The sequence below is a fragment of the Castor canadensis genome, chromosome 8 (assembly GCF_047511655.1).
Source record: "Castor canadensis chromosome 8, mCasCan1.hap1v2, whole genome shotgun sequence".
Taxonomy (NCBI): Eukaryota; Metazoa; Chordata; class Mammalia; order Rodentia; family Castoridae; genus Castor; species Castor canadensis.
In genome coordinates, this window is record NC_133393.1 from 155666872 (window position 1) to 155688520 (window position 21649).

At 44.4% G+C, this 21649-nt stretch overlaps 1 protein-coding gene across 4 annotated transcripts in view; it reads left to right on the forward strand.

The window, feature by feature from the left end:
- Tbc1d22a (TBC1 domain family member 22A) overlaps positions 1-21649 on the forward strand; it is a 352090-nt gene that overhangs the window by 158648 nt on the left and 171793 nt on the right. For all 4 annotated transcript variants that reach the window (XM_020175415.2, XM_074084724.1, XM_074084723.1 and 1 more), the window contains one exon: positions 15034-15143. In XM_020175415.2, coding sequence (XP_020031004.2) covers positions 15034-15143 — 110 coding nt within the window. The remainder of the gene's footprint in view (positions 1-15033; positions 15144-21649) is intronic.

The following is a 21649-nucleotide window of genomic DNA, read 5'->3' on the forward strand; positions in this document are numbered from 1 at the left end:
AGTGTTTGTGTCACCAGTGTTTATGTTTTGATATTCCTTGGCTCTGTGGCCCTTGGAGCTGACTTCTTTTGCTCAACCTTTTCAGCACTGCTCCCAGGAGTGCTGGGAAGCCTCCTCCATTTTTATCAACAGGCCCTGTTGAATTTTCTGCCTCAAACATGGATCTGTTTTCCTATAATGGAGGACAGTGGCAAAGATTAGAACCCTGTGTTTGCTCAGGCACTTGGGGAATAGGAAATCACACAGCGGGACTGGCCTCTAATGTTGGAGCAGGAAAAGGCCATGTGTCTGAGCCGTTCCTCCAATTTGAGGAAATTTGTTTTTACCTGCCTCCAACAAGAAATCCTATTAGACCATTTTCCTCTTCTCCGGCATGGCATGTTATATGTTACCATATCAGATGTTGTGTGAGTCACAGTGTTAGGCCCATTTAGAACCTATCTGTTTTTCTTTGCAACTTTTTGGCACATGGCTCAAGGACTCTTCAGCTGACCTAATGTGTACAGGTCTAGGCATTCTACCCTATCAACATGGCCAGTGTGGCTCAGCGCAGAAAGATAGCCAATCAACACTAAGAAAGCATATTTTCTCAAAGACAAAACCAAAACCTATGCTCAGGACTCCTGGCATGAAGAGCATTTCTTGAAACCATTGTTGAAAAATACAAAAACAGACTGAGCTTTTCTTATCTGAAATGCTTGAGTCCTGAAGTGTGTCATATTTTAGAGGTTTTTAGATTTTGTAGTATTTGCATAGTCTTTACAGATTGAACATCCTTAACCTGAAAATCCAAAATCTAAGATGTTGAGATGATGTCCAAAATGTTTTGGATTTTGGAGCATTTTGAATTTGGAGTCTGGATTAGGGATGCCCAAAATGTGTATACCTCTGAGCCTGTGGGAGCTCCTCACCCTTCATTTTCTTGATAACTAGCAGTAGCTTTGACAGTTCACTCTTTATCTTAGGTACCTTCTGTGTTCATTCTGATTCTTAACTGCTTTTTCAGTAAATACTGATATTCATTATACCAATTTATGAAGATAATCTAGTGTTTTAAAAAACAGGTAAGAATCACAGAAAATAGGCAAACAAAATCGTCCACATTCTTTTTAAATTTTGCCCCCAGATTCATTGTGGATACTTGCTGTGACCACAGCTAGGCTCTGCCACCACCTACTCATCAGGATACCAGCAGCTCAGGTCATGATGCAGGTCTGTGTGATTGTATACACATGTAACATTTAGCTTTTTAGTTGACTCTGGATATGGTTTGGCCTTCCCCAGAACTTACAATCTCCTGGAACAAACAGAGACTTCAGCAAGCTGGTTATGGTCTCAGTAACATGTCTGGATTTCTGCACAGAGTGAGACTTTTCCATGCTGACACCACCAGTTCTCTGCTTTTGTAATTCTAACACAAATACGATGAAGAAGAAGCCCAGAGTCATTTCTTTGGGTAATTTGGTGACTAAAGATCATGGTTCTTTACCTAGTCTCTTTTTCAGTGGCTGTTGTACTTACCCCAGGACATTGGACTCCCAGGCTCCAGCAGGGGTTGATAGGCCTTCCAAAGCTATGCACAGGGACATGTTAGTGAGAGTGTAGGATTGAGGAGGTATGAGAAACACTACTGGTGTCCTTCCTTTGTGTGTGCATGTGTTTTTGAGATAAGATCTCACCATGTAACCTAGGCTTGACTAGAACTCACTGTGTAGCCTGTATTGACCCTGAACTCATGGTTCACAGCCTAAGCATCCCAAGTGCTAGAATCACAGGTGTATACTAGCACACCTGATTACTGGTGTCCTTCCTCATGACAGAGGTGCAGTGTGAGCAATGTGGGGGTTGCAGGTCAGACAGTATTTTGCATGTGTATATTATGTCAGATTTATCTTTATCTATCTGTATTTTATTGGTGGCTTTGTTTCTTGCATGTTTCCCTATAATGACTATAGGTTCCTACAGACCTTGTAAGCTGCACTTGGTGAATATATACTTCTTTCCCAAGCTTCTCCAGAGGTGCTAAGCCAATGTGGTGTGGCTTCAGCCTTGAGGAAAGCACTTTCTAGTAGAAGATGCAGAACCCTGTAAGACCCAGCCAGGAGTCTCCACATCTGGAAAATAAGCTCAATTTCTCCAGAGAGTATATATTGCAAATTAGACCTCAAGTATGCTGAGATGCTTTTACCTTCCATAGTGCAGGTAACAGCATCGAGGGCAGGTGAGTGAGGTGGGCAGGCGAGAGAGGTGGGCAGGCTCGCTCACTGTAATGTGTATGCTCGTTACCCAGTATGTATCAGGAGTCTCAGAAAGCTCTTACTCTTTCACCCTTCAGTTTCACTTGAGATGCTTGTCTTACGGAAATCATTCTCAGTGTGGATCATGTCTCTTATGTAGAAAAGATGCTTATTGGGGCATTCCTTGTAATAGTAAAATGTTTGAAATGATGCCAGCATTCCAAAGTAGGGATGTAGCTGAGTGAGCTGGGATACCACCAGTTCTCCACATGATTATGCAGCATTATTTTGGATAGCTTCTAAAAGTGTGGTGTAAAATAGAAAATCCTTGTTACAAATGTCAGAGCTCAACAGGTACAGATTTATAATGCAGCTGTAGTTAGCTAAAAGTTGAACAAAATCTATGGATAGAAAAAAGTTTGAATAGAATTATACTATCAGGTATCCTGGTTGTGTTTTAGATGATAGATTTGTGGCTAATTTTCCTCTTTGTTTGGTATTTTAAGTTCCTCAAATTTTCTTTTGAAATTGAGTTTTTGAGCTCCACTGTGAATTTAAACATTTTGTAGACTCTCGGGAATATAGCATCCATCATAGCACCTGCCTTGGGAAGACCAAGGAGCTCTCAGATGTGGCAACGGCACAGTGCTCTCTCCCTCCTTCAGGTTGGTTGGCTCCATGGTGCAGCTGTTGATTCCTTTGCTTCTCCTGGTTCTCAGCGAGTTGTATGCTTATTGTTCAATAAGCAAGCACAAATCCCGAGGGTAAAGCCATTTTGGAAATGTGCAAGGTCTGTGTCCATCCATGCTTTTCCTCCTTGAATCAAGGGCATGCAGGGTGACGGCAGTGGTCGCAGTGCAGTTGATGATGGAGATGAGATCAGATTGTTCTCCAGGCCTACGCCCCACAGTGGGCAGGCCATGATGCCTTTGGGCCAAGCAGGTCCTTCTGCATCCTGGCACTGGACAGCCCTCTCTGGAGTACACAGTGAGGCATTGCAATGCAGGCACTCCTCAGACATGGCCTCAGCAGTAGGGAGACAGGTGTGGATGTAGGGAATCCTGCTAGTAGGAGGAGCCATGATCACAGGCCTCCGGAGCTGTTCTGTTGGTGAACTCTGGTCTTAGATTCAGCAGGAACAACATGTCAGTGCATTCACTTTTGATGCCAGAGCACTGAGACTTAAGTAGGGGTGACACAGTGGTTGGTTAGTATGCAATTGGGCTTCTGCACCTCCTTGGCTGTCAGCGGCAGTCCTCTGATTTTTGGCAGATACAGAGTAGTTAGCCATGCACTTGGTCAGAGCCTTAGTTGTTTGGTGCCCTTAGGAGGACTGGGCTGGGAAGCCTCAAATACACTTTGTTGAAAGCCTCTTTAGGGCAAGAATGGACAGCCAGCAGAGGTGTTTGTAAATGAGACATCTTTTTCTTAGGATGGGGTTTATTTGTGGGGCTTTTCTTCAGTCATGTTTTGAGTATGTGGTGGGGCCTTCCCAACCACTGAGGACCTGCAGCGTTTGCAGCACCCATGAACAAGGTGGAGTTTGACAACTGGGAAGTGAAGGCCCCATATTTTAAAGGCAGGTCCATGGGTTCTTTCCAGGGGAACAAATTTCTTTTTGTTAACAAATTGAAGGACCACACAATTAAATTATTTCAAATGGAAGTATATTTAAAACAAGCTGAAAGGAAGCAGTCGTATTTTGTATTGGCTGTGTGCTATAATACATAGACTGTCCAATTTTTGTTTTGATAGAATAGTCTCATCCATTCTGTGATTATATTCCATCCAGTTGGGATAGTTACAGTGTAAGCAGTTCTTTTCTTCATTTTATGGTCCATTTGCTGGATGCAATAAGAAGTCTGAATGTGTTGAAATGTATCAATTCCTGATGGATGGGCATCTGGGGCATTGGAGAGCTATGAAAATCCAGTCCAGTGGCTGGGTTACCCAGTTGGTTCCTGGCTAAGCCGAACCAGCAAATGACCACATGCAACCAGCTGTTCTCGTAGCATTGCTGTGAAGGCAATGACTGGAAGCCTCAATCCAGTCTCTGCAGGAAACAAAGTGCTGGGCCCAGCAACTGGTGCCCCCCACCTCTCTGTAATGTGATGGGCGGGCTCCCAGCAGGGACATTTTAAACTTTGGAAACGTTGGCAGTTTATTAGTGAACTGGTTTGTCCTACTGTATAGATCTCATTTAACAACCACTGATGCTGGCCAGTGCTTCATGATTTGAGCTGACTTTCTATTACATTCCTTTAAGGATACTTTCTTTACTTTCAGCTGGCCTACTTAGATATGCTCCTTACTGAGAAATGATTCTTTGCAGATTGTTGATACAAATCCTTGGCTCATAATAAATTACAGATATTTTTCCAATTTGTTTGAATTTTTTCACTTACAACCACTTAAAAATTCTTACATGATAACATAGACCAGTTTTCCCTTTGGTCCTGGGCTTTTGCCTACAGCAGATCTGTGAATTAAGCTTACAGAGTGAGGGTTCTCTCTGCCTGGCTCTACATTCTTATTTTCAATGAAAGGGGCGATGTGTCTTCACACAAACCTTTTGGTGTGAGTTTTTTGTCCACATGTGGATTGAATATCAGTCCCCTTCTCACTGAGTTTAGCTAAGGCCTCCAGGAATGGGGGGAGGAGGAGGTGGTGGTTGGGTTCACGCTTCTTTCTTTGGATCTTTATTTCATTTGGCTCTTTTATTCGTAGTCTGAATGAGGGAATGTTTTTGCTGATTGATTTAAAGGCTCGTTTATCCATGGAGGGATTATTTTTGACTTAATTAGATAAAGGGAGTAATTCAGTTTAATGGATTGATTTATGATCAACTTGTGTTTTCAGACTATCAGGACTCAAGAAAGCTTATTCTCTATAGATTTCTGCGGCCAGCCTTCTGAAAGGCAGATGTCTACAGAATCTCCTTGTAATTAGAAATACAGCATCAGAAAGAAGCTCTTAGCTCAAAGTCCTGGATGCTTTTGCTCATTGATATGTATGAAGGGCCTGAATCCTCTAATGCAGTACCTAGATGGGAGGAAAGCACTCATCCTGTGAGGTGGTGGTGCACCAAAGCCCACCTAGTCTCAAGTACTCACCTCGCAGTTTAATGACCTGTGTTACTGGTAAAGCCTCGCATACTTTGCCATTGACCTGTGAGGTGTGGGGCAGAGGGGCAAGATTGGGGTGAAAGCCTGCTCCATTGGGACAGTTGTCACTTGGGGACCTTTAGGGTCTATGTGCATTGCACTCCGTTTTCCTGAGAATTTGTACCTATAATTTCTAAAGGCAAGCTCAGTTTTCAACAACGTCAACTTTTATGGTCTCAAAATTGTGTGAAAGAACTCTGAGCTTTCCCCTAAAGGAGGTGGTTAAGGTGAGCTGTGTGATGTGCTGGGGAGACTGCTTCCTACAGCTAGCATGACTTTGTTTTCATTGTAGTGTTCTTTGCATTGTCGTTAGTAGAAGTAAGTTAGATTTAATATATTATTTTAAATTCAGCAATAGCTTGGATATTTTCTCAAACCAGAGGAACCGGAATTATATTCATTTCTTTCTTCAAAGGACATATTGACCAGACTTTCTCTGAGTTCTGTCTCACAGGCTGTAAGTGAATGAAGCGTGTTCACTAACTTGGCAAGCATTTATTAAACACCTGCTGTGTGCCAGGCATTCATGCAGGGGATGGGGGCACATTGGAGAATAAAGGGGACAAGTTCTGCCCTTGAGGCACTCTTCCTGTGTTGGGACAGCAGCAGGCAGGTGAAGACCAGGTGGAGGACAGAGCTGGTGGTATGTGCCATGCAGGGCCACCACAGGCCACATTCCATCCTCTGCAGTGGAGTCATAACTGGAATTGACCATTTTCCCCTGAGCTCCTTGCTGCCACCATGGGTCACACCCATCTGTGTTGCATTGAGAGCAGCTCCCTCATATAGTGTCATGGCTGCATCTCAGTCTCTGCACTCCACCTTCTCCACCTTGCTCACACTCCCACCAGCAGGCCTGGCTCCTGGCTTGTGGCTTACTACAGTGCCACCCAAATGGCTCTCATGCTTGGATGTCTTTAAGAGCTCTCTTCTGCTGGTGGGGAGAAGGCTAGTCCAGAGCCTGGTGCCAGGGCTCTGCATTCTGATCTGCAGGAGCCTCCTGGCCCCCACCTGTGGACGTGATCTGCCTTCCTTCCAATTGCTGTGAGCTGGCTGTGTTGGGTGAGCGTGTGTCCAGTGCTGGATGAGACTCTGGGCCCTTCAATCCCTGTCATGTTTCTCACTCTCTCCTTGTGTTTGCAGATGTCTCTATAATGGATGGTCCGTAAACACTGGAGAATGTATGAGTCCTTTCTTCTTTTAGATTTCCAGGGTGTTCTTGTCTCACCATCTTCTCCTTTCACTCTAGCTGTTTCCCACAGGTAACCAGGCTTGAGACTTGTAGTAGAATGAGTCACTGTTTCAGCAAATAGCATTTTTAAGATCAAAACCTCCTGCTCACAGCATTATTATAAAGTCAAGGACCCCAGTAAATTAAAAGAATGTTAATTTGGTTAACATTCTTAGTGTTCATAAACTTTTTTGTTTTTTTTTCGACAAAAATGACTTTCTCACAAGAAGGAAGAAGATCAAAGACCGAAACTTGTCTTTCACATTGTACTTCGGTATCCAGACTAGCATTGTTATTTTCCCAGGTGTGGAAGAGAGATTTTTCCATGAGTAATCTGGTATGCTCTTTCTTACAAAAACAGCATACAGCTTCGCAAACTCCCAAACCACATCCCGTTCCTGAGTCTTGTGCCTCCTGCTATGGTGTGCTTTATATTAAGCATTCCCACTGCTGAACCAATTTGATCATAGTGTCAGTGTTTTTGCTGAACCAGATAGTTTTGTGAATTTATAGTCTTGAGTTCTGACACTGCTCTTTCCAAAGCAGGACTTTTTTCTCTACATCCAAACCCAAATCTACGTAATTAAGTACTAAAGTCTCCATCAACAAAGTTGTTGGGGTTTCAAATTTAAAACGCCTAAGTCAGGAAACGTGAAGATTACATCCATAAAACAATTCCAGTTTGCTCATAAAGAACAGAAAATTTTTTTTAATTTTTATTTTTTATTATTCATATGTGCATACAATGCTTGGGTCATTTCTTCCCTCTGCTCCCACCCCCTCCCTTACCACCCACTCCGCCCCCTCCTTCTCCCCCCCCCACCCCCTTGATACCCGGCAAAAACTATTTTGCCCTTATCTCTAATTTTGTTGTAGAGAGAGTATAAACAATAATAAGAAGGAACAAGGGTTTTTGCTAGTTGAGATAAGGATAGCTATACAGGGAGTTGACTCATTAATTTCCTGTGCATGTGTGTTACCTTCTAGGTTAATTCTTTTTGATCTAACCTTTGCTGTAGTTCCTGGTCCCCTTCTCCTATTGGCCTCAGTTGCTTTTAAGGTATCTGCTTTAGTTTCTCTGCATTGAGGGCAACAAATGCTAGCTAGTTTTTTAGGTGTCTTACCTATCCTCACCCCTCCCTTGTGTGTTCTTGCTTTTATCATGTGCTCAAAGTCCAGTCCCCTTGTTGTGTTTGCCCTTGATCTAATGTCCACATATGAGGGAGAACATACGATTTTTGGTCTTTTGGGCCAGGCTAACCTCACTCAGAATGATGTTCCCCATATCCTTGCCAACACCTGTTGTTGGTGGTGTTGCTGATGATGGCTATTCTAACAGGGGTGAGGTGGAATCTTAGCGTGGTTTTAATTTGCATTTCCTTTATTGCTAGAGATGGTGAGCATTTTTTCATGTGTTTTCTGGCCATTTGAATTTCTTCTTTTGAGAAAGTTCTGTTTAGTTCACTTGCCCATTTCTTTATTGGTTCATTAGTTTTGGGAGAATTTAGTTTTTTAAGTTCCCTGTATATTCTGGTTATCAGTCCTTTGTCTGATGTGTAGCTGGCAAATATTTTCTCCCACTCTGTGGTTGTTCTCTTCAGTTTAGAGACCATTTCTTTTGTTGAGCAGAAGCTTTTTAGTTTTATGAGGTCCCATTTATCTATGCTATCTCTTAGTTGCTGTGCTGCTGGGGTTCCATTGAGAAAGTTCTTACCTATACCTACTAATTCCAGAGTATTTCCTACTCTTTCCTGTATCAACTTTAGAGTTTGTGGTTTGATATTAAGATCCTTGATCCATTTTGAGTTAATATTGGTATAGGGTGATATACATGGATCTAGTTTCAGTTTTTTGCAGACTGCTAACCAGTTTTCCCAGCAGTTTTTGTTGAAGAGGCTGTTTTTTCTCCATCGTATATTTTTAGCTCCTTTGTCAAAGACAAGTTGCTCATAGTTGTGTGGCTTCATATCTGGGCCCTCTATTCTGTTCACTGGTCTTCATGTCTGTTTTTGTGCCAGTACCATGCTGTTTTTATTGTTATTGCTTTGTAATATAGTTTGAAGTCAGGTATCGTGATACCTGTAGCATTGAAGAACAGAAAATTTTTGATTCCCACTTATGCTCCTCATTATGTAGAGAGGTGTACTGCAGGGTCTGTATGGTAGGTGATTAGCATAGTCATAACAACGGCTGTGTACTCCGTTACCACCTCCGGTTGCTCTGACAGGTGCTGGCTCTTTTACCTGTGGCCACTGTGCTCTTAAGTGTCAGGCTGGGTATCCTAGAATTCGTTGGTGTGAAAGGAACTGTTTCACCTTGAGGGATTTCTCCCTTTCTCAATTAGTCCCCTCCTTATCTTAGATTAACAAGAGATATAAACTTGGTTCTTTTCGTTTTTGCACACTTCCTGATAATTACAAGGTAAATTTCCAGTGCTCAGGTGCTTTGGCCTCTTCAGATGCTGATGCTGGCCCTGAAGGCTGGGGATGCCTGTGAGAGAAGGGGACTCTTAGTAGCTGCTGAGCCTGGGATGACCTCTTGGTGCCAGCTCTTGCTTAGTGGCAGAGACACCATGTGCTGTGCATAGGACCAAGGGGCATCTGTATTCATGCAGTCTTACTTTCTAGAGTTGTAGCTGCACAAGGCCAGTCAAGTCAGTGCGTTCAGAAGCCCTGCTGCTCCTCACTCAGCCAGGGGCTCTGTGTTGTGCCATGCTGTCAGAGGCTAGCAGAACCCATGGGAGGAACTCGCAGGTTCATGGCCAAGCATTGCCACGTCCTGGCACAGGCCCTAAGCACATCACCTCCCTGTAGGCCTCTCATCTGTGGCAGGCAGGTCATGTGTGTCCACACAGACACCAGCACACATCGGGCAGGCTGTGCACACATGGCAGAAAAGAACAGGTGGCAGGCATCGTTATTGCTTGGTCAGCTGGTTTGGCAGGCAGCTCTCATCACCGGAACATTCTCAGTTTTGAGCCTACCAACTCTATGTTCTTCTTTGTTTTCTGAACATGAAAATATGGCAGAAAATTTTACTCTTTTGTTTCTCTAAAATAGAGTATTTTATTTGATATTTCAAAGCAGTGATGAGAGAGATCCCTTTGTGGCTTCTCCCAGGCTTTTTTTTTTTTTAATTGTTTCCTGTATGCATCTACCCTCACCCCCATGAGCGCGCCTAAGCTGTCTGTCTCCCTTCCCATCCATCCATCCATCTATCCATCCATCCACCCAACCACCTACCGTAGACTGGTGAAGTAGAGCTCTCCCTGGATGTGGTGATCGCCTAGTACTGTCCCTGCCTTGTAGTACTGTCCCTGCCTACTGAATGCCAGCAGTGTTCTCTACCCTGGTCACTATAACCCCAGGTCATAGTGATGTCCTGCATGTTTCTCAAATCACTTGCAAAGGAAGAGCTTCACTCTTGGGAGCTTTTCCTCCGGGGAATAGATAGACCTTAGTTCAGCTATTCCAGTGGTTTGAACAACATTGTCATTCCTATTGCAAAAACAATAACTTTATTGTGAAAATTCACCTTTCTTTATGCTCTATACCCTTCTACAGAAAATAGAGTGGCAATTTCCCAGCCTCTCCTCAAAGGGGTGTCCATGGTTCCCTCTTTGTGGCATCCTGTGAAGTGTGTCCTTTGTGTGTTTGCAGAGGTGTGGTGGTGGAGCTTATGATGTTGAGTAGTTGAAAAAGGTGTGATTATTTTACAAATAGATTTTTACTTAATAATATAGCACGACAGCATTTTCAAAGAAGTTATTTAAATCATCCCTAATGCTTTTCTGCAATCTAAGATGGTGAGTTGGATTATTTTTAATTAACTATGATTTTTCATTCAGTGGTTGTCTACTGGGGACTGTTGATTTTCTGCCCTGAGCTGTGGCAGTGGCTTCTCTACTTCCTTCACGTTCATGTGGGTTAGCCTGTGCTCTTGTTGACCACTCGGAGGGTTCCCACCTTTCTCAACCTTGTACCCCAACTAGGGTACAGGGGCAGGCCTGGCCCTGTAGGGAGGTGCTGTGGATAATGAGGGAGAAGAGGGGCTGGGTATGTGTCAGAATAGTGCCATGCAGGCTGGTGTTAATGTCAGCTTGTAGTTAAATGATAGAAGTAAAAGCTAGAATATAGTCAAATTTCAGATGAAACAAGTTGGTTTGAATTCCATTGTTTTAAATCACGTGTTTAACAAATGTCACCATAGAGAGCCCCAGAGTCAGCCCCTCTGTGCTATGGCTCCCAGGGCCCAGTCATTCCCACCTGGCTGGGACGAGGTTGAAGTTGTGACCCTCCCCCTATGGTCCTGGAGTGCGCTGCACATCACCCATCTTCTGTCATGGCCTCTGGCGTCTAAGCAGCTTGTGGAGCAGAGTCTCCATGGCCAAGATCTGTGCCCAGATCTCCATGACCCACTCGGGAGCAGTCCTACCTTGCAGCAGTTTTCTTTAGCTCACCCTCCACTTACGAACCATCCAGGTCTGCTTCTCTATTTGTTTTCACCTGTGTGTTTATCATTTTTCCCTATGGAATTATGTTTTTTTACTTTGAATCCTAAGATTGCTCTGAATTCCTTAATGTCTTAGTTTTCCTTTCTCCTTTGTGATCTTAGCTGAAAAATCTTTCTTTCCTTTCATGTGGTTGGTGTCATATTCCTTCTGCATTTGTGTGATACTTGTTTAGGGAATTAACACACCACAGACATCCCAGTCCCAGTCAACTCAGGCCCCTGGTCCTTGTGGCTTCTGTGATGGCTCCACATCCCTCTCATCTTTGCCTTAGTCATGCCTTTCCCTATGGGTGATGGCATACTCAGTGGAAAATGTGTATCTATTAGAATCAAATGGTCTTGAGTTATAGACATCCTGGCTGCTGACCATTCGGGGTCTTGATATGACCCCATCCATGCCCTCTCCTGGGTCCTTAGGCAGAGAGATGAGCAGACCAGCTTCTACCAGGTGGACGGGGAGTCATGCCTGCTGAGCTTGCCTGTGATTTGGTTTAGGACATACCCCCAGGACTGTCAGTGCCCTGTCCTCTCTGGGGCCATGTACTGGCACCTCTGGGCAGTCTTTAGCTTACTCCTGGGCTCTGACTCTGCCATGACAGCTGGGGCTTCCAGAGTATCCTGTGCCACTCTTCTTGCCTTTCCCCAGTGTGGGTGGCTCCTGTCTTGGGCTGGGGTATATTTATCTCCTTCTAGTAGTAAGGGCAGTTCTGATTCTCTTGGCGTTTAGAAGACAAATGGGCATAGGGGTCCTCTGTGTTAAATACCATTACTTCATTACCTTGAGGAGTAACAAATGGTCTGTTGTGAGAAATGGCACCAGGAATAGGCTGCTGACATTTCCTTGGATAAAATAATAAGCCAGCTAAACAGACTAAGAAAAATCGAGGTTTCTGCCTGTCTTATTTTCTATGCCTATTTTCTGCAGGTCTGGGCTGATAGTCACACTCCTTCTGTGAATTTGGGAGAGGGCTAAGGAGGGCTTCCTTTCCCTGTTTATCTTTTATTATATCTGTGGAAAATATCTCTGTGCTTGGAAGGCCCTTAAAAGAGAGAATAGTTGGTGAAAAACGTCTCAAAAGAAGTCCTCTGATTATAGTTGTTGATTCAATTCCCTGAGATTGGAAAATAAAATCAGATCTGCTTTGGACCGGCAGTATGTGAATTGATTCTGCTGAGGCCATTTTCCCTGTGAGGTGGTTGTGCAATGAGAAGGCTGTTCACACCCATGCCTGTGTCCTCGACCTTCCTGGTTCATTCAGCAGGAAGGCAAGAGATGGGGCTGGATGGGGTGTTGGGCAGGCCCATTCTGTTTTCTCTTGCTGCTGTCTTGCAGGACACCTTGGGAACACTTGAAGACCGAGTTTCTGCATCTGTAACCTGGTAAAGATGATTCCCACCTTGGTAGCCGTAAGGAATTAGGGAGATTGAGCCTTTCCTCCCAGTCTCTTTGGGGGCTTCATTGGAGGGAGTGCTTAGGTCAGATGCTGGGCTTATGTTCCAGTAGGGGTCCAAGGCCAGGCACCTTGCAGGACTGGGTCTTGATGGGCAAACTGGTCCCATGTTTGGGAGCAAGAGCCTGCAGACCTTCAGAGTCAGGTGGGCAGAGCTGCCATAGAGAAGGTGTCATGGGGAAGGTCAGGAGGCCAGGGAAGGTGCCTTGGCAGCCAGGCACATGTGTTATTCTCATTTTGTCTCTAACAGAAGGGTCTAGTGGTGACCCTGTCCTGTGTTGGCGAGCACACCGGGTGAGGGAGTGAAGGTCCTTCACAGGCCATTGACCCAGGAATCTTCCTGCCACCAGGGCCACTCTAACACCTAAGCATTAGTTTTCCCCTTACCGCATGAGCTTCTTGGGGTCATCAACCCTCCTGCCCATGACTGTGGCCAGGGCTTGGTCTGTATGGATAGTTGTCATGCAGGGGGCCAATGTCAACTGTCTACATCACCCCCCAGCTGAGACAACCCATGGTCTACCAGCTGAGGAATAGTCTTTGACCAAGTAGAGATGAAGTACTGATGCAGACTACAGCATGGGTGCATCCTGAGAACATTATGCTGAGTGAAAGAAGCCAGCCATAAAGGGCCACAGGGTGTGATAGAGATAGGGTTAGGATGGTGGCTCCTGGGGACTATGTTTTGGGGAAAAGGGGAGTCTACCTGCTGAAGGGTGATGAAAATGCACTGGAATTAGTGGCGATGAGTTACACAGCTCTGTGAATGTACCCCTGAATTCACACCCCCAAATTTTATACTTTTGAAGGATGAATTTTATGATATGGGAATTGCTTCTCAATTTTGTGTGCATGTGCTTTTGTGTGTGTGTGTTTTGTATTTCATAGTGCTGGGGATTGAACCCAGGGCCTTACACATGCTAGGCAAGTACTCTACCACTGAGCTACATTCCCAGCCTATTTCTCAAATTAAAAAGCCACCTCCTAACCAGATCAAACCTAACTAGTTGCCCTGAAGTGAAGCAGGGAGCTATTACAAGTGCCATTTCTGCTTGGGTGCCTTATAGACCCCTCCCCGCCTTGGAGAGATATGTGAGGAGTGAACTGGTAGAACCTGTGGCCCTTGACCTTTAATGCCTCAGGACCAAGCCATGTTTGCTGCATGTGCAAGGCTGTCACTGCATCCAGGTTCTTGAGGCCATCACGAAATAAATGCCTAAGCAAGGGATCCTGACTAGGAAATGCTCTTCTTCCTTTACCTTTCTGGTCTCTGTTGTGAGCCATGAGCCAAGAGGGGGTGTCGTTGTCTGCATGTGCTCTAGGAACTGTGCAGGAGCTAGTAAGGAAGTGATTGCTGAGCTTGGTTAGGAGGTGAATGAGGGTGTGTGGCCCCGGGCACTTTGTGGGGAGCAGTTACAGATGTGGGCTCAGGAGCAGATGGCAGAGCTCATGCTTTCCATGCTGCTTGGCTTCTCCATGTCATTGTTTCTCTGCATGTCCCTGGCTGTCCTGGCCCCTGGTGACATAGAGTTGCCGTGGGTTCAATAAACGGGTACCTCTAAAACACGGAGTCGGTTGCCTGTCATATGATAAGCACTTCATGAATGGTGATGGTTGTTATTGTTTGTTAGCATTATTGCGGTTTACCTAAAACTTTGTAAATATATTCTGAGCTAAAATACTTCTTTTCTTAAAAAACATTTCCTTGCAAAGATGCAGGTATGTTTGCGCATAAGGTGAAAGAAAATAGAAAAACAGGATGCATAATTTTTTAAAATATTTATAAGTGTTGAATGATAGTCTTTGTAAGGATCTAAAATTAGCTTGTTCAAATATCTGATAAGTATCTGTTTTATATTTTAAAAAGTTATGTTTGCTTACTAGTTTTTTTATACTTTGGAAAGAAATTATTTAGAGTACCATTGTCAGTTACTTCTTTGAAACCCATCTGTGTTACCACTTTCTGGGGTATTTCAATGTAGCATAGAAGTACTTACCCATAGCAGTTTTGACCTTGGAAGCAGGTTTTTAGAGGAATTATTACTGAATGAGTCTATAAATATGTGAGAAGCAGAGTTTTCAAAGTCTAATGGAGCCACCACCAAGTCTCTGCTAGGGTTTATTAATATATTCTAAGTTCTTTCTTGCTAGAATTTGAAATGTCTGAGAAGCAATGATTTATAACATATTAATTATGTTAATTAATTGGAGAGGATTCAGAATATTAATTAACAGCAACCAATTAGGTATTAAAATTGAGACCTATTAAGTGATGAGGTGTGAGACTGCATAAGCAATTTAGTTAGCCTGATGAAAAATGTGGTGGAGGGAGGGCCTGACAGCAGTGTGCTAGTCTCTTCATCACTGGCACTCCCTCCCTTTTGTTTATTTCGTGTGGTTAATTGCGCCTTGTCTTTTCCATGCTGGGTGCTGCACAGAAGTGGAGAATGTGGACACAGTCGACGTCTCCAGTGTGCCTTCAGAAGTGCTGCGCAACATTGAGGCCGACACCTACTGGTGCATGAGCAAGCTGCTGGATGGCATTCAGGTGAGCTGTGGCCAGCTTGACTCTCTCCAGCCAAAGGCTGTGCAGTGCCTGCAGTGCATTTCATGAAAAGAACACTGAGCTCCACACCACAGGCCTGCTCCTGAATCAGCCAGGCCGGCACTAGCTTCAGAAGACATGGTATCTACATCTGTAGCAGTGTGTGCTGCTAAGGGTGCCAAGGCATCATGGTGAGATGTACCGTGTGTGCTCCTCTATCTGGGGATGGCTAGGATATCCTGCTGAGGGTTCCAGCAGGAAGACATGTGCCAAATGTGTTCATGGCTCTGGTCTCCCCACCTCTGCTGTTTTTAGACTCTAGCCATCAGTGCCACTGAGGGCACGAGTCATTGTTCAGCCCTGCAGACTTCAGAAGACCCTGTCCCTTAAAGGGCATCAGGGAAGGCTGCAGCTGTCATCTGTCACTCCAGCTTGTGGGAAGCCCTTACCCTGCCAGCCTTGGTTACATGAGCCTCTGCAGCCGTGCCTGGTCCTGAGGGAAACTCCAGCTGGTGTAGCCTGGACCATTGTGGTGGGGTTGGGGTGCTACTGGTATTCATGGCCTCTAGGGTCCATGACTGGGATTTTTACAGAAAAGCCCAGTAACAGGGCTGATTGTATGGAAATGGTGGGGCAGGGAAAGAATCCTACAGAGTGCCTAGAAGCAACCTTGTTGGCAGGTGAATTAGGAATGAGAACTGGTGCCACTGATATTGTAGAGCACTGGCTGAGGTAGGAGTGGCCCTCAGTGCAGAGTGGAATATCTTGAGATTTGTTCTAGACACGTCTTGTACTAGGTGCTGTGCTCTGCACCTGGGGGTGTGGGGAGCAGATTATGAGAACAGGTTGAGTTTGGCATGGTCCCAGCTGTAGAAGGAGGTGAAGGCAAAATGCAGCACAGCTGCTTTTCCTAAGTTGTTTATGTTCAGAGAAGTAGGAATGCAGGTTTCTCTTGTTACAGTGTCACGCCCCTCCCCAAGAACTGTTGCTCACCTCCTTGTTTACCACTGGATATGAAAGACTCACTGAAGGAAGATTGATTGATTGATGGATTTTGATTGGAGAATGCTGTTGCTGCTGCTGCTGCTGGCTGTTATGTGTCTGCAAGTCTGAGCACCGAGACTTTAGGAGAGAACATGGGACAGTGCAAGACTGAGGAAGGAGACTTTAAAGAATATAAACGAAGAAAGACTTTAGAAGCAAGGTTTTAAAGAATAGAGAAAAGAAGCAGAGTAAAAGAAGAGTTACTAGAGAAAAGAAGCAACAAGGCTGTTTTGCAGAGTGCCCAGCACACCTGGGCACAACTTTATGCATGTCTGTCTTCTATCGTTTGTCCTTTCTGCATCTTCCATTGCCCCCCAGTTAGGTTGGTAGAATAAGAGCTCGCAAGAAAGCTTGGTACATGGGAGATGGCAGCAAGTAAGGAGGCCTGCCTGGATGAGCCCACTGTGGGATGGAAGGCAGACAAAGAGGTGACAAGCACGTGTTCTAGGACTGAACATACAATTAGGGAGATGCCAGAGGAGGGTGATGAATTTTGCTGACAGAAGAGGACTTGCCAGACAAAGGGTGAAGCTCTGAGCAGGGTATTAGTCCATGGAAGTTTTCTGAGAGACCAAACTCTCGAGGTTCACTCTGGGAAGTCTTGCATAGAGGTCCCTACAAAGATGGCCATAGAAGAGGTCCATGGCTGCCATCTGAAGGAGGGTCCTTTCCTCCAAGAGGGTGAGGAGACAGGCTGTTCTCACTGGTTCTGCTCTTCCTGAGCCCTTGTCACTGCAGCCGAAGAGGTCCCAACTACTGCATCGGAAAAGCCAAGTAAGGCTTCCAGAAAATTCAGTCTAAAGACTTAGACTGTGAGGTTTACTTTGAATAAATTAGTCAAAACATTTGTATTGAGGAAAACTGGTTCTCTTTTGCTATTGGGAGTTGATGAGGAGAAATTTGAATCTCATTGTGTAACTGGAGAGTGGAAATCTGCCATTGTTTGCTGATCCAGCTGTCCTCCTGATTTACTTTGTTTCTTGTAAAGAAAAATATGTGCCTGCTTAGAGACATATTTTGGTCTGTGCATCAGTTCATCACTTCTCCTCTTTGTTAACGTTTTCATTTTTTAATTCTTCCTCCAACTTCAGGTTTTTCCCTTTAGAAAAGGGATTGAATTATCACGTAAACCTTTATAAATTTCTAATGTCACTTCTCTGATGGTGATGGAAGGTTTGCATTTAAATACGAGATTATCTGGCTTTTGTTTGGAAATAAAATCAGCTGTACAATGAAATTGATGCTAGTGTTTCATTTTTCTCGTGTGCTTGTTGTCCAGCGAAGTGCTCTATTGATAAGGCAGACAAGCAGAAGGCTCAGTGCTCCTCTGTGCATGCATTTACTACATGTTGCTGTCAGTGCTAACAGTGTGACTGTCTTCCATGTGGCTACCATTCCACAGGAGCCTCACGTGAGCCAAAGTTGAGGGACATCAGTTCTACCTTCCCATGATTTAGGAGCTTGACTATATTCCTGTAGCTAAGTGCATCCAAGGTAATTTCAGCAGACCTCTCCTACAGACTGTTCTTGTACATGCAAGGGCCGCTCTCATTTTAGGCCCAGATGCACATGAGGATACAAGCTGGTTTAAAACTCAGGCTCAAATTGATCAACATGTCAGCCCCCTGAGGCCCTGGTGCTTTTTGTATTTGACTGCCTTCTGCTCCTGCCTCTTAGCCCATTTCCTGCTCCTGGTCTCAGCTACTTGAGCTTCATTCCTTTTGTTGCGAGAACTGTCCACAGTAGACACCTTTTTCTTCAGTTATTGCCTCCTTGAAGTCCTCAGAAAACTGTCATGGTTTTGTTAAGTGCAGACTCTCAGCCTGGTCCTCAGGTGTCCTTGGCATCTCTTCAGGTCAGCCTTGTTCATCAAGGTGTGCTAACATCCCAACCATTGCATAGAGACTTTCTTGGGGTCACTGCCCCAAACTGTTTATCAAGCTTTTCCTCATGGGGAGCGATAACTGTCAAAGGACTCTTGGTCCACAGGTCTCACCACTGGTAGGTAGTGACTGTGGGGATAGAGATATGGAACTTAGCTGGGTCTCCTGCTAAATGGCATTTTCTGATGTTGGCACTGTGCCTCATGACAGTGCACACCTGTATACCTGGCCAGTGCCAGAGAAAAGGAGCCATTTAACCAAGATCACACAGCTTGTGTAGGAACCCACACGTAGATTCTGAAGGCTGTGGTCTCCCTCTTCCCAGCTGGACTAGGTAGAGCAAGATATGTTTTGCAGGGGCAGTTCTAGAAGGCATATCATACCTGTCCTTAGCTTACCCTTAGACAACTTGAGTAATGGTAGCTGTGTTTTGTTTTGTTCACAGTGGAGCCTAAGTCTGAGATTCTGTGTTCTATAGGTTTTAGTAATTAATCAGTTCATTCCATCTATTTGGTCAGAGTTGGAAGGTACCTACTTATAGAGGCACTGGAGCCATTGGAGGACTTTGGCTTATGTGACCAGTATTGGTCAGTGGACTGGGGTGGGGAGAAAGGACAGCTGATAGAGGTGAGTGCAGAGTGCTGGCGAGGGGTACCAGCTCAGCAAGGTGGCAGACTAGAAAAGAACACACACCGTCTCAAGAGTGCCTGGTGATACTGGCCAGCTGTGAGTGGAAAATGTTAAAAGTACATCACTGGACTCCTTAGCCACAAGGTGAAGCCCTCCAGGAAAGAAGACTCATGGCCCATTGGCTGACCAGAGCATTTGCAGAGTTGTCAGACTCAGCTGGGGCCAGTGGTTTAGGTGTTCCTGCCCTTCAAGGTGTGAAATTAGAGAAAGGCTGCCAGCTCCAGGCAACTTAGGGCTGTCCAGAAACAAAAGCAAAAGAACATTGCCTCAAGACCTCTTTGCATTCTAAAAATTGTTGAAGAACCCAGAATTTTTATTCATGTGGGTTAATTCTCTTGATACTTACTGTATTAGAAACTCAAACAAAATTTGCTTAAAGATAGTAATGTCAGGAGCTGGGGATGTAGTTCAGCGAGCACTTGCCTCACATGTATAAAGCCCTGGGTTTGATCTCAGTACTGTGAGCAAATAAAAAACCAGACCAACCCATCGTCTGCTATTGTACATCACATTTCAAAATGATTGATTAATGTTTTCCCTAGTGAAACTGTTTAGGGATAAACATTTTTTTTTTTTTGCAAGTCTCCTTTATGTATAACAATAGAAGACAGAAGAATTCTCGGATGCTTCTAAATTCAGTTTATTGTAATTTTTTTGAAGAAAATCCAGCTTCACAGTGGTATATAGTTGAGAAGAGATTATTTTGATACCCTTTTCAGGCCATTGTGAATATTTTTTCTTTAATACCATAACATAACTAAACAATGGTAGTTTCTTAAAGGTTAGTGCAGTGTAAAATCTGAAACCATTTCAGTGAATGCTTTATACCTACTTACTTTAAAATCCTTTGGCCTGTCTTACACTTTGAATGGCTCTTTCACCCACACTTGGCTCTGAAACATTATATATTGGTCATTTAGAAAATATTAGATGGTAGAGGTATACAGATCTTTTCAATGTTGACATTTTCAGTGTCAAAACTTTGTTGTACTCAGCTGGAGCAGCTGGCAGGTGCTCAAGTGGTAGAGCACCTGCCTAGCAAGTGGAGCCCTGAGTTTGAATTCCATCACCACCCCCTCAAAAAACCAACTTGTATTGATTTACAATATCAAAAATTCACATTTATTTGCATTACCACCATCTCTTGAGGAAGCTGAAATTATGGGAAATAAACATGTTCCAAGATTCGGATTTTGACTTAACAGCTCAAATATCATTAGCAACAAATATAATCTATTCTTTTCATTGATGTGACAGATAGGCTAACTATGTTTGTTTTGAGACAATATCACTGGAGATTCATGTTCAAATAACTCATTTTGCCCCTTCGTCATTCTTTTGAGTAAAAATGATGCCTCTTGAGGCAGGTGTCCACTTTACTTACAACTGCAGCAGCTTCATTGAGAGCTCTTCAAGAAGAGCGTCTCCAATGCCGGGTGTGCACCACAGGTTTAATGTGTGCTTCCTACTCTGCCACACAAATGTCAGCAAGATAGTTCCTTGAGGGCAAGTTGTAACACTATTAATAAAATTAGATATACCTTTTGTTAGGAAAAACGCCGCACAAAGAAAACTCACGTCCAAGGGCAGGGTTTAATGGCAGGTATGAGGTAGTGCAGGAAGAGGAAAGAAAAAAAGAGCAGGGGTTCAGGCCAGGCATGGCCTTTTATAGAAGAGGGAGGGTAAGGGGTTGGTGCATATGCTGGGGGTCCCTGATGGAGGTGGAGCTTGAGTGGAGCTTGTTTTTGGGAGCGCGGGAAACCTTGTTAAGGGGAGGGGCTGTTTACTGGGAATGGCTCCATTTTCCATGAGGTGCCGCTGATTTATAAAATGGTGGCATTATTGTTCTATCATTCCCCCATTTTTCTTTAATAATGATTTAGATAGGGGTGAGGATCAGGAATTGGGGCAAAGCATCGGTCTCTTTAACTGCTTCCTGCTGGCAGGGGACGTTGTGTGGGGCGGGATCCTCAGGCTCCTGTGGTGTCCTGGATGGGGCCTTCACAGTAGTTTTCCAGGTGGTTTTGGAGAGGTTGGTATCCCTGGAGGTACAACTGGTTAAATTTTTGGTTAGCAATAAATAGCAGACATACGGTCTAAAAGAAATCCTTGTATTGTTCTTATGATACAAGGGAGGAAGCTTAACAATATGAGAGCAAGAAATACAGGCATTAGGATGGGTATTAGCCAGGAGAACCACTGTGAAATGTTATTCCCTAGAGGATTCCCAGAGTCCTCCAATTCCCTTCTCCATTTTTCTAATTGTTCTTGGAGTTGCCTAATTTTATTTTTTACTACTCCCGACTGGTTAACATAGAAGTAGCACTCCTCTTGTAAAAATAGGCAGAGACCTCCCTTTTCTGCAGTGAGCAGGTCAAGGCCTCGTCGGTTTTGGAGTACAACTGAGGCTAGGGAGTCAAGTTGTTTTTGTAGGGTTAGGATAGATTCGGCTACTGTTTGAAGATCACTTGTCAATTGATTAGAGAGTTTTGTGTAGTAGTGGATAGAAGTTCCTATTCCCGCAGCCCCCATTCCCATGGCAACCATTATTCCCAATCCCAAGGTGGCTAACAAGGGAATAGCCTGGATTGCCCGTTTTGATCGAAGATGCACGGTGAGGGGGATGGGTAGGTCCTGATCTTCTGTAATAATATCCATGTCAGGGACCAAAAATACCAGAGTGCAGATGCCCTTCCAGGCTTGGGGTAAACAGGGGTATACACTCTGACCACATAGAAAGAGAGTCCTGGGAATGGGAGGGGGCAACAGATATTGTTTCCGGTTTTGCTGGCTGCCCTAGTAGTGTGACATTTTTTTGTCACTAGGGAACCTACCTCGACTATCTCTGAGGAACTTTGTAGGCAAAGAGGGGCTGGCTGGAAGAGGGGAACT